The sequence below is a fragment of the Melopsittacus undulatus genome, chromosome 4 (assembly GCF_012275295.1).
Source record: "Melopsittacus undulatus isolate bMelUnd1 chromosome 4, bMelUnd1.mat.Z, whole genome shotgun sequence".
Classification (NCBI taxonomy): domain Eukaryota; kingdom Metazoa; phylum Chordata; class Aves; order Psittaciformes; family Psittaculidae; genus Melopsittacus; species Melopsittacus undulatus.
In genome coordinates, this window is record NC_047530.1 from 3525043 (window position 1) to 3538144 (window position 13102).

General features: G+C 38.6%; 1 protein-coding gene across 1 annotated transcript in view; it reads left to right on the forward strand.

Annotated features, from left to right (window-relative positions):
- SHANK2 (SH3 and multiple ankyrin repeat domains 2) overlaps window positions 1–13102 on the forward strand; it is a 343309-nt gene that overhangs the window by 60549 nt on the left and 269658 nt on the right. Inside the window, exon 10 of the mRNA XM_005154182.3 lies at window positions 10822–10888. Coding sequence (XP_005154239.2) covers window positions 10822–10888 — 67 coding nt within the window. The remainder of the gene's footprint in view (window positions 1–10821; window positions 10889–13102) is intronic.

Genomic DNA, 13102 nt, shown 5'->3' on the forward strand with positions numbered 1-13102 from the left:
GCTTTCATCTGATGCTGCAACCTGGCTTTAACTGCTTGCAGTAAATACTCCTTAGCGATTGCTGCTTGCCCATGTAGCAGTAATAAGGATTATGTAATAACTGGCTTCTGATGGCTCTTCCCAGCTTGAGCTAGATTTTCTCCTGGAATAAGTCTGTGATTGTAAATGTGTGTGTATCACACTGATGGCTTTTTCTTCTTCATTTCAATTATTAAAACACAGATGTAGAAAGGCGCATCTTCCTGGAGACTGACTTGCGAAGGTGGTGTTTTAGCAGAGAAGCAGAAAGAAGATGAAGTCTTTTTCCCTATTTTTAAAACAGATTTAACATTAAATTTCCCAATGCAGGCAGTGACCATCAAGGAGGCTTAATACAGTCTGTACAAAGTAACCTAGAAATCTTCATCATTTCTCATCTAAAGAAACAGTAGGAAGTAAAAAGCCCACCACAAAGCTGCAGAGCTATACCTGGGATGTTCCTTTGTTGCTCTCTGCCATGTTTTGTGGTCACTTTAAGGGACTACCCCTGTATTCAGTTCTACACTTTCTGACAAGCTGGTTCTTGCATAACAATGGAGCCTTTCCTCCTAAGAGTTAAGTTTGCATTTCAGAGTGAGAGAGTGAGGTGGTTTAGAAGTGATTTGCTCACATGTTGTGAAGAAAGGACTTACAGTTTTTTTTATCTTGGTGTCCATGCTGGCTTAGTTTAATCTGAGGGTATTCAGTCGTGGCTTATTGATGAATAGGAGTAGTTAACTTTTAAGAACGCAGTTATGTATGTTCATGAAAGGCCAGTGTAAAATAAAATACAGGTTCTTGCTTTTAAAATCATAATGAGGTTACTGGAAAATGAACAGGGCTGCTAGAGGCATTTTTAAGTGTCAGTCCTGTGTGGAGTCCTGCAAAGACAGCACTGCAGGACATAAAGAGACTAAAAGGAGGTCATTCCCTTTGATAGCCTTCTCTTAATTTTGACTTGAATTCACTAAGTTAGTCAGCCCTGGCACTGTTTCATGGCTACTGAGCATATTTCAAAGACCCATAGGGACTGTAAAGCCTCTTGCAAGCAAAACCAGCATTTTTAGCAGTAAAAATGTGCCAGCACTGTTATGTTCACAGTATACTTCTTTGATAGTGCTCTGCTAAATTCACATGGTGTATTTGGATGAACATTGTTGTATATTTGCTTATTTTTAAAATACTATTTGCTCAAAAAGGGAAATTCCTTGTTCTTTTGGAGTGCCTGAAATTCTGTTTGATTGCACTGGGGTGGAAGCGTGTACTCACACTTTGGATTGTTTCCAAGCCATGCTACCCTATCTTTCTATATAATGTCTCCTACTGAATGTGGTTACTTGTAATTAACATTGCCTGATTTTAGTAGCATGCTATTCTTTAAAGTTACAGAATTGCACTCTGCACTGCAACGGATAACTTGCATTATACAAAGTCTTTGACACCTAATAGATAATTTGCTATAGCTGAAAACAAGATGCTTTCTCTTCTGAGTGGAAACTTCGGGAGGCAAAAACTGGGAGGTCAGTTGTCATTTTTTTTTTCCTATTCCTTGAGCAGAGTGTGGGGCACTGATGCATTCCCTTCAGCATCCACTGCTGCAGAAGTCTTGGTCAATGTCTCAGCTGGGCAATGGCATCTTTGCACCCATTGTAGGGTACTTTCCATGAGGCTTAGACTCTAAAGGTCTGAAAAATGCTCTAGATCTTACATGCAGCAATGGTAGAAGTTTCTCACCTGGTCTTTGATTAGTATCAAAATATAGCCAAGGGATGAGCAAGAGGTGGTCCTCACCAGGGAAGCTGCTGACACTGCTTGGAGGACTTACATAAGGGACTGCACCAGTGCAGTGGGGTTGCCTACGTGCTGCGCTCTGCCAAGCAGGAATACTTTGACCTTAATACTGAGGCGAAGCGCTGGTGGCAAGCCTTTGTTTAAACAGTGCTAAAATGATCAAGGGAATGATGAAGAGCCTCAAAGAAATATTGGCCCTTTCCCATAATTTATATTTTCAGATGCTAAAACTAGTTGTTGAGCAAATGTAAGGTATCTATTTTAAGATACTGCATGTCAATATCTGACTACAGATGGCTCCATGAATCATAGTTAGAAGAAGGAAAATGTTAGACACTAAGATATTGTTGCTAAGAGATTTTTGTACACAGTATGCTAACATGTGCTGGCAAATTTGGGAACAGTAGCAGCAGCATGCTTTTTGGAGAAAAAAATCTCAGTGGTGAAGAAACTGTCTTCAAAGGACTATTTAAAGGATAGTAACATTATTGTGCTTTGTTGTATCAAGAACTGATGAAGATGAACTTGTCTTTCAAGCAGATAACATACAGAAAACATCCAAAAGGTAAAGCTAATCCTGCTTGCTGATGGAATTAGAAAGTGAAGAATAGAGAGAAAAAGGAAAAAAAGACTTTAGGGGTTAAATTAAGCAAGTTTCAAGAAGATTAAAGGTGATGGTTGCTGATATTTTGCCATCTACTGGACATCAGATATATTAATATACAGCGTTAGTACCTTTCAAAATGCGTAATGTTAACCTTGTGTTACATTATCTAATTAAAATTGCTAAGAATTATTTTCTGTCCAGGAAAGGAGCATGTCCGAAAATGCTGAGTAGGATTTTTTACTTCAGTCTTTGATAGCATTACTCTAGAGTCATTTAGGAGAATTTGCAGTGTTTTATTGTCCTGGTAGAAGATGTGGGTTATCTGTGCACTCCGTATAAATCTTTACTGAGCATCATTTAAAGGAAAGATATTTAAATGTTACTGCTTTTCTTTATTCTGGGTCTGTCTTGTCCCTCCTATTTCAGTGAGTTTTACTGAAACTTGAAGATGTTATATCTGAAGTAAAGCTTCAAAGTGATAAAATGCATTGGTAAAATGGATTTTATGAACTAAAACCTCAGTTCTGGTAGATTTTCAACAAAAAAATATTATTATATGTACAAAATACCACCCTACTATAAACTTCTCAAAATAGTAACTTGCTTTGGATAGATTACTAATAGTTGTATTACAGCTCAGCTTTAAAACAGATTACTTTTAACTAAGTTTTGGAGTGTAAATGTGTGTCTCCGTAATGTAAAGCATATGTATCTTCTTGAGGTCATGTCTCATGTCATCCTTATTATATGTATTCAGGAGTGCTCTTAGAAGGGAGTGGATTAGTGATATTAATAGTGGATTAATCAAGCATTTGGTTTTATTTTAGAATGAGGTGAAAGAAGAAGCTTCCGCCGGCTTTCTGTGCAGTGTTGTAGCCTCCAAGTCAAAAATCAACTGTAATAAATCCAACTATAAAATGTGGGATGATGCTTTGCCTTTTGATTTTGGAAAGTAAAATACGGAGTTCATGAATATTCAGCATTTCTATTTGAGATGATACAGATATTGTATCTGGATGGAATTTTCCAACTAGTTCAGAAAAAAAACCCCATTTTGTTGTATGTATTGAGTTCTTAATGTCTCCCCTAACTGTGAAAATACCTGAAGTCTGTGTTGTGATTTGGACTCTGAACAGTGTTTGCCAAATTGTCACATTTTGCCAAGGTATTACAAGAGAATGTATTTCCAAAGCAAACTGAGTTCTAGATATGTTCTTTAATGTTGTGAACAAGTAAACAAACCTTCATGTACTGGCTCTCTGAAATCATGTACAAAACCAATAGAGTTTGATGGATACATTTTTCTCCCACACCTATGGAAAAGAAATTTGGAACGCAGATTGCTTCTTGCTTTTCCAAACCGAACTCCATCTGTACCACTGAAGAGAGCTTTAACATCTACATGCTGTTCGTGTATGAGAGCAACTAATGCAAACTGATATAAGATCCCTTTTTCGGAGGCTGCAGAATGTGCTGTATGATTTTTTGTTGCTATTTATCAGGGATGGAACCTCGTGGTGCTGTGTGAGAGACGAGTCTGTGCTCTTTACAACCTAAATTTGACTTTGTAATGCCCTTGTGGATGACCACTGCATAACTGATGGTACACTGGGATGGACTTCAAGGTGGCTTTAGACTCCTTTACCTCTTTGTTTTATTAGGAGGAGCTTTTCTTTAGAGAGGACACAGTAGAAATACATTGAAGTTGAATTACTGTGCCTTTTCATTGCCCCACATTGAACATCGTTAGGTTTTCATATCAGATCAGAGAGATGCCTGTCTCCGAAGGTTATGATGATAATGCAATGGTTTAGAGATTGCCTTGCTGATTATCACCTCTTGATATGTCAGCTATTGGGTGAATTGTTGATACCTTTTTTGTCTGGAAAATGATGCTTATTAAAGATGATAACATTTCTTATATTTTTAATAGTAAGAAAACATCCTAATTATGACATGTGGAAGAGCTTTTCTGGCAGCCTTTTGATGAAGAAAGCGATCCCAACCGTTCCTTCTAAATTCACTTGTGTTAATTCCTTACGAGTCTCTGGTGATAGTGGATCCTGTTGTGTAATGGCTTGAATGGTGTTTCTTGTTATAGTAATAGAGTTCTCAGTGTTAAAATAGATAATTTATGATTTTATAAGTCTGTGAGAAAAGTGGAAAGCAGTTTTCGGAGTGTCTTTTGGTTACAGTTTAATTTACAGGGTTGTTTCACCCTATCCTTCCAGTGCCATCTGAAGATGAGAGCATGTAGGGTACCTGTCCTCAGAGTATCCCCTATATCCATGTGCATTTCTGCTCCTTGGCTGAGACTAAGCAAAAACAACACTGAAGTTGCATTTTGTCCTGGAATAGAGCTATCTTTAATGTACAGTGCCATACCTGTACTGTACAGGTATCTGCAATTCCAGGTAACACCGCAGTTCCAAGCTTTCCGGAAAGACCATAAGTTAGTGTGCACTGCTGGGTAGCAGAGACAGTGGATGGGTGAAACTTCAGCCCTGGAGAAAAGAATAATGTAGTGTACTTCCATCAGGAAAGTGAGATTGTGTGGAAGAGAAGGGGGAGAAAAAGCAGGTGAGGGGTGCTGCCTGCCTTACCATGAACTGCTGCTTGTGAACTGCAGCTACAGCTGTGCAGCCCAGCTTCCTCTGCTCTTGGTTTAGGCAGAGCATTCTATAAAGCTTTATGTCTTGTTTGGTCTAAGATTCAAGCATATGCAGAAGGAACCTCAGCAGCCTTGATTGAGAGTGAGACAGAAATGAACTAAATACTCTCCTCACTCCCATGTAGAAAGTTTGTCCAAGATCGTTGGCTGGATTTAAGAGGGGACAACTTCAGTTTCTCTCCTTTTCTATACCGTTTCTCACAGCAGTTTGTTCCAAAGAGCAATAATGTAATTTGGTTTTGGTGCTTGCCTTTCAGGAACTAACCTATAAAGCTCTAAAATTGTATTTGCTAACAGGCTACAAAGATCTTGCTCTAATTTAATAGAACTTCTACCTGTGTTACATTTCAAGAGCGGAAAAAATCAATTGTGAAAGGTTAGTGACAGGTAAAGTGTATATATAATTTCCAATTTCCCGAAAGGAACAAAGCACTGCATTAATCACAACCACAAAATCTAACTACTTGAATGTAAGTAATTGATATAATGAGAACTGCATTTATGAGGCTGAACAGAGACCTTGGTGACTTGGTGCTGCTACTTATATCTGCTCCAGATCTGAAAACGTTAAACTCTGTCTCACTAAAGACAAGAGTGCAACTGTAACCGAACATCTGTCAGGTTGCACTGTTTATACAAAGTACTCTTATTTGTCATTATTTAAACTAAATTTCTTTGGGGAACAAGAATCGGGAAAGCAGAACTAACCAGATGGGTCAAATATTTAATTTCTGAATTGATTTCTGAAAGCCAGCTTAAAAACTGCCTGTATCCAGATGGAACATTTCTGACTGTAAATATCAGAAGACCAGAGGGTGAGAGTAATGATGTGCCAGGAGAAATAAATCCCCTCCTTGAGGTGGCTCACCAGTTAGGAGGGTTTCATTCCTCATCCAGTGCCCTGTTCTGGCCAAGTCATGGTGTGCCCCGTCTGCTGCTGGCTCCCCCCTGTCTCAGGGTCACAGCTGGTTCATTCATTCAGGTGTCTACTTCACTGAGCTGTCACATAGTTACTAACCATAGCAACTAGCCAATGTCAGTTGAACTCCTTCCCTTCCTTTCTCAGTTGATGGCAGAGCATCTGGCATTGCCTTGTGTGGCAAAGAGTAAAGCGCTGTAACTGGTTGCATTGTTTGAAAGGAGCATCTCTCTGTGAGTCAGTGAAACCATGGGCTGAGTGTAAAAGCTTTGCTTCTGCTGAGGCAGAGCAAAGATCCATATAAACACTCAGTTTCTGGTCACACTCTGTGTTAGGTATCCTGACAGTGGCAGCCTGCTCTGCTCCACTGCCTTCCCAGAGTTGTTAACCCTGTGGCTTTGTGTTGACAGCCCTCAGTGTTTCACAGATGTGACCTGTGCCAGTGAATCCATTAGTTTTTTGTTATGATGGCATTATGAAGGCAGCATATTATGGAAATAAGTGATACCACCAATCTACATGGGTTTACCCTACTTCCTTTTTATGTTGTATGAGTAACCTTCTGGTAAGATACATCTTCCTGCTTAGCTTTACTTTCTCCTCACTTCCCTGTTACTAGCATATGTACTTATTCAGACCAGTCATGTATGTTATCAAATCTAATTAGAAAATAATTAGGTGCCCATGTTAACACCCTTAATGGGGTCAGTTAAACTTGAAAGGGAGGGAGCTAATAAATGATTCTCTTTGGTTACTTTTGTTCATCTAAAACCACCTCTAATGATGATTATAAACAAAGGGAACCAAGAGAGTTTCTGTTCTCTGGATTATGCAGTAGAAACATGGCAGAGATCCCAACCAAATGGCAGCACAGCAGAGGAAGATCCTGCTTTGAGTCTGCAGGTGCTGTGCAGGAACTACTTAGTCCTGCTTTTCAGCTGGACTCTGATTGACACCGTGCTGTGTCGCTGCAAGTGCTGTCTGATTCTGGAGCTGATGCAAAGTTAAATACATGCTACAGAAATAGGACAAAGAATCCCCGGTTTTAGTGGAAACTGTTGATGACTGATTTATTGTTATAATTTTTTTAAGGAGATCCATAAACAGAATTTATCAGATTTACAAAATAAGGTGACATGCAGATTTTTGATGTATGATAAGTGTCTTTGTGGCAAAAGGATTAAATGAAAGGCCATTTGTTGCAGGAATAAAACTACCTGGATTACAGTAAGGCTGCTGGATAGGCAGGTTTTAAAAGCTGCAGTTTTTGAAGGCTCAGCATAACAGAGTCTGTAAGTAGCTGGGAGTTGCAAAGTGCTACCTCCAGCCTTTCACGGCAGTATTTCACGTCTGCAGACATGCATGGGATGCGTTTGGATCACTGGAATCCAGTTCCTTCTGGAACTGAAAAAAACCTTGGAGTGTAGTTTTGCTGGCTGTGCTGCTTTTCACTGCTAAGAAGAGATGTGTTGTGATTGGGGAAAAAACCCCAACAAAACCTTCTTTCCTGCCATAACCTCTCAATCAGAAATGTAGCACTTGACTACAAAACATCCTAAAAAGCAAAATACGGCTATTTAAAACCATATAAATTATGAAGTGTGTAGAGAATCAAACTAGTATTTTCTGCAAAGTTACTATGTTAGAATGTTTTTTTTTTCCTAAAGTACAAAGAATTTTAGTGCAAATACAGAGCTTCAGTTGGTTCTGCTTTAGTTTTCATCTTAACTGAGGGGAGATGGAGACCTTGCACCACCTGAATTTGGATCAAGCCCTGGATCTTGTGAAGACCATTCCCTTGTCCTAATGTGTTCACACTTACGGTTTCATTTGGCCACTTTTTCTCTCTAGTTCAGGACACATTTTGCTGGGAAATGGCTGTGGTCTCTGTGCTTTGTGCTTTGCAACTATAAAAACTGAATGAGGATAATTTTGTGTCTTTCTGATTTTGCTCTGCCTTCGCTTTCTCCCACACTCTTTACCCATCAAATTCAAGTGAAGTACCTTGACGTTGTGCCAAGAAATATTTGTACTTTTTAATTTTTCCTTGCCTTCTTTAGATCTTAGCATATTTTTCCTTCCTTTTTGCCGTTAGAATTTTACATGCTGTTTTTAGCCAATTGAAGTAAAGGAAATGGAGAGAAATGGTACCTTGAGCTGCTGAATCGAATGCTTGAATCAGAAACAAGTACAGGAACAATTCCCTGTCAAGCTGTCTCTTAGTTATCCGGCAGTATGGTTTTTTTTTCAAGTAATAGAATGTGTTTGTTACTTAAACAGCATGTTTATACTTAAAATCTACTCTATATCAAAGATTCTTTTATTTGAGTAACATAGCTGCTGTCTAGCAAGCTGCTTGTCACCGATGAGTTCCCTGTTTGAGTTCTCCTTGCTAATTAGGGGTAATGTTGAAGGGAGGTATTACTGCTTCCTTATACTGTAGAGAAAACCCCTCATCTACACACAAAAAAAGCTGGAGAGGGACTTTTGCCAAGAGCATGTAGTGACAGGACAAAGCGGAATGGCTTTAAACTGACAGAGGGGAGATTGAGCAGCCTGCTCTAGGAGAAGTTGTCCCTGCCCATAGCAGGGGTTTGGAACTGAATGAGCTTTAAGGTCCCTTCCAGTTCACACTACTCTGTAATTCTGTGAAGTGTTGCTTTTATGAACCTGAACCAAGCCAGGCTGCAGAATGTGAAATTAGAGAACTTTTCTACAGCTCTAAATTACTTTCATAGCACCATTTGTCAGGACACCAGGGCTGTACAGAGGGGGCTAGAGGCCAGAGCCTGATGCATTATCCATTCGGAGAAGAAGCTTCTTTCAGGAGTCATGCCTGGAATAAGGTTGTCTTACTAGTGGTTAGAATAGTAATTCCCAGTTGGATAATTGTCCGTGTTGGAGGTGAGGTGGCAGTGCACCAATCTACTCCTGTCTCTTGACCTCCCTGGTCTTTGCAGATATTAGTGCTTGCAGAAATCTTATGACATATTTGAGAAGAAAAACTTAGTTTTTCAGCCATGGTCTAAAAGCAGAAGTGGGATTAAGTTTTGAACCAGTGTTATTGGTACATCATAATGCATTTTGCTCCCAAGAATCCATCAGCGTTTGGCGTAACACTACTGAAAAGTACCTTAGAACAATGCATTTCTTTACTGTTAATGTAATGAGAAAATGACAGCATGATTTTCACTAGTAAGTATGGTGATATTATATCCAGGTTAAGGATTAAAGTGATTATACTGCACATGCTACGTTCATGGCTGCCTACTGAGGCTTATTTTAAAACACAAGTGTATGTGTATTGAGTACAACTGCTAGGTGCCACAGAGACCTGGAACAGAATGTCTCCCATGACATAGATAAATTCAAAATGAAAAGAAAACATAATTACTTTATTTAGCTGTTACACTGGATAGGAACTTTTAATGAAACACAAAAGAATTTGCCAAGAGAAGAAAGAACATGAAAAGCATTAAGAAGCAAAATAAAATGGATTTGGAGCATAATTATATAATAGTCAGGGTTTTCTGTCCCTAGCTTGTTGCTTGTGTACAGTCTTCATTTTCAAAGATTTACAAGTTTGTTTTGCTTGCTGTTAAATAAAATTGTCCATCCAGTTTCCTGTGGTGAGTGCACAAAGAAGATCTTATGCGTGTTAAGTTAATAAATACTACTCACATTAACTGTACTTCATGCACCTCCATAAGACTATTTCAGCCCTTTAGTCTTCCTTTGCATGATTTACAATCCCTGAGGTATGTGGAGTGGTACAAACCTGCACATAATCTTCCTTTGTCATCAGCTCAGACTGAGTTTTCATTCATGTCTCATGACTAACATTAGCCCTATATCCAGGAGAGTCCTTAAATAAGACTTTTGAATCCTTTTTTTGGCCTGCACCCTGTATATGCAGAAGCTTCTTTGAGAAAGGTGAGCCCAGTTTATCCCTTTTACCTACTTCAGAAAAGCCACAGTGCCATTAGGGGAACAGTATCTGTCAGAATATAAAGCTGCAAAATTGAGCCAGAAAAGGCAATTGCTCAATATTCAGGGCAAAAATAGAAGAAGAAGGGAGGAGATGGTGATGGCACAACTATATCACTTTCCTTGTATCCGTCAGAGGTGTTTCTCTTTTTAAGTGCATTGAGAGGAGAATTCAGAATAGGTATTACACATCTGTGTTCAACCACCAGGAAATAAATGAAAAAGTGTTATTTTAGAACTATATTTATTAAAACACTGTAAATTCTTTACATATGCATGAACTTTCCCAGTTTCTCTTTTTTAGTCTTTTTCTGTGGCTTAGTGCCTGAATACTTGTAGTTCTCGGTACTTCTTCCCTGGCTATCCTGCATACATTGCATTGTAGCTCCTGCTTTCACTGTTCAGGTAAGTAGTGAGGCAGGAGCAATTAAAGGGAAATATCATCTTCGATGTGTGCTGTTCCTGTGGCATTCTCCACACATCTGCAGAGTTCCCGCAGTTTGGGGATGGTGTGTTTAATGTTCACTGCTGGTTTTGAGTGCTACAACATGAAAAGCTGCAGCTCCTCCAGCAGTCTCCTGAGGCCTCCTCAATCACCGTATGTGGGGGACTGGCAGTGCTGCTTACAGGGAGATTGAGAGATCGTCTCAACGTTGTTTCAGAAATGCATTGTGTGTCGTAATTACAGAATAGAAGTAAGAAACAGTTAACTTTGCTTTGTGAAGTGAAAATGTATTTGTATGATGTTTGTCAGGTATGTAACACACATTTTCCTACTAAATAAGTTTATAACAATATATTAATTGTAACTGTTTTCCAATCCTTTAGGTGGCTATAATAGCGGGAAACTTTGAGCTTGCTGAATATATCAAGAATCACAGGGAAGCTGATATCGGTAAGCAAAATATTTACAGGCACTGAACGTAAATTATACATGTTTAAAGCCGGTTTTTGCAAAGATGTTAAATATGGTCCAGTGTGAGATGTGACTGCAGGGCTGATGACAGTATCATTCCAGGGAGATTTAAAAAGTAACTTCTCTATATAACATGATGGGGGGAAAAGCTGAAATGTTATCAAAATATGCTCTGGAAATGAAAATCAAGAACAGAGTGGTAGATACTTTGTAAGTATAAATCAGTTTGTAACAGATTAAGTACACATCCTCATACCTGGAAGAGCCAAATTGGCTCCTGCAGGCTGTTTTGTCATCAGCTTAAAGCAGCTTTCAATGTGAATAATTGGTCAGAAGAAGAAGATAAAGATTATTCTCTTCTATGAAATGAAAATCTCTATCAGAAGCTGTCTATCCATATCCATAAACCCATTTCCTCTCACTGAGTGTATGGCACTGGATGAAGGCTAGTGACAGGCCTTAAGGGCCCTTGACAGAAAATCTTAAGGCTTTTTACATAGATAGTTTTGCCATTAAAATAAAAACCAGTTTGATAAAAATTATTTCCAATACAGTTTAATTACAATGAATTAAAATGCTTTAATCCACATTAATTAAAGTTCCACAGAAACATCTTGAAGTTGGAAGAAAAAAGGCATTCCTTTTGAAACGGGAGGGGCTCTGTAGTCATCTGCACTGATTTAACTCAGAGATGCAAATCTATGACTTGATACTATTTAATTTCTGTGGAAAACTAGGCCAGCTCCCATCAAACTTAAGACTGGGCAAGAATTGCTCTGGACTAAGGCATCCTTTTCATTTCCCTTCCTGATAGTATATGATCTATATAGTTTAAAACTGTGCAGTAACATGAATTCTCATAGCACTGTGAGGCTTTCAGTTTTGCAGAAAAGCAATAACTTCTGCATGAAAGCTCATAGTGAGTGTGAAAGGTTTTTACCTGAGAAAGTGGGATAGTTCCTTTTCATGTAAAAATTCTTCATCCATCTGTATTTATAAACAGTCTGAGGTAAATAATTAACTACAGTTGAATCAGTGAATAGGTGAGCATCTTGTTATCTATATTTACATATGGCTCATGGTTTTATAACTTCATGAAGATGTTATAATGGAAAGAAATGGTTGCTTAGATTCAAATGATCCTTTTATTTCTGCCATGTTAGTTCTCAATATTTTGGCTTGCGTGTAGAGTCAGTGCACAACAAGTACTGCACGTAGCCAGTGTTATATTTTATGTGTCTTTAAATAGATTTTGTCCTTTTAAGAGTAGTTGTGTACAATAAAAGAACAAAACCCTAGTGAAGGAACAACTTCCTAGTGTTTATTATGCATACACTTACAGTATGAGTAACTGTAAAGTCAAAGTAGCGCTTACAGTACACTTACAAACAGCAGCCTCTAGACTGGCTTGCGGGAAGCAACACTGATGTTACTGTCATCATTTTTTGGACTGACTATTGCAGGTTCCCAGTTATGTCAGTGTGTGGGAGAAGCTGGAATGTAGTTACCAAGTAGATGGATGAGTCTCAGTCCAGGCAACAAGCGATAGCCACGTGGCTGAGGCTTTAGGCAGAACTTATTGCTGACTGTAAAGACTTTCTGTAGGATTTGATGATTTCTAGAAAAATGCTTAGAAGCTATCTTCGATGGGAAAATTATGCAAGTTTTCCTCATTCCTTCCCTTTTCCACTGAAGGATAGAAATAGCAAGGCTTCCATGATTCACTTGTGGGTTTTGGTGGATTGCACATAACTATTTGAATGTGTCTGAAAGAAGATACATTATGTTATGTTGTTTTCTCCCAGCTAATTCAATTTAACAGGGATTTTGTCCCTTAATATTTATTACTTTAAATAAAATAACAAAAATGAAGTCATCAGCATGTCTTTCTCTGGAATGTCTCCCAGTTAAAAAGATAAAAGGGAATAAATCAAAGACCAGTATCCTGAGCAGAGAACCCAAGAGCTGGGATGATGATGAACGTGCAGAATAAGGTCAGCGTTGAAACTTCAACAAGTTGGCTTTTATTTATCTTACTTGTCTGGTTATCTGCTATATTCATATAGTTTTGGATGTACTCCAACATATATCATTTGCGTAATGCACCTTCTTAGAGCCTTGAGGCAACGGAGTGGGAAGGAATAGTAAAGAGCTTGAGAAGTATCTCCATGAATATATGAAGGACAGATCACA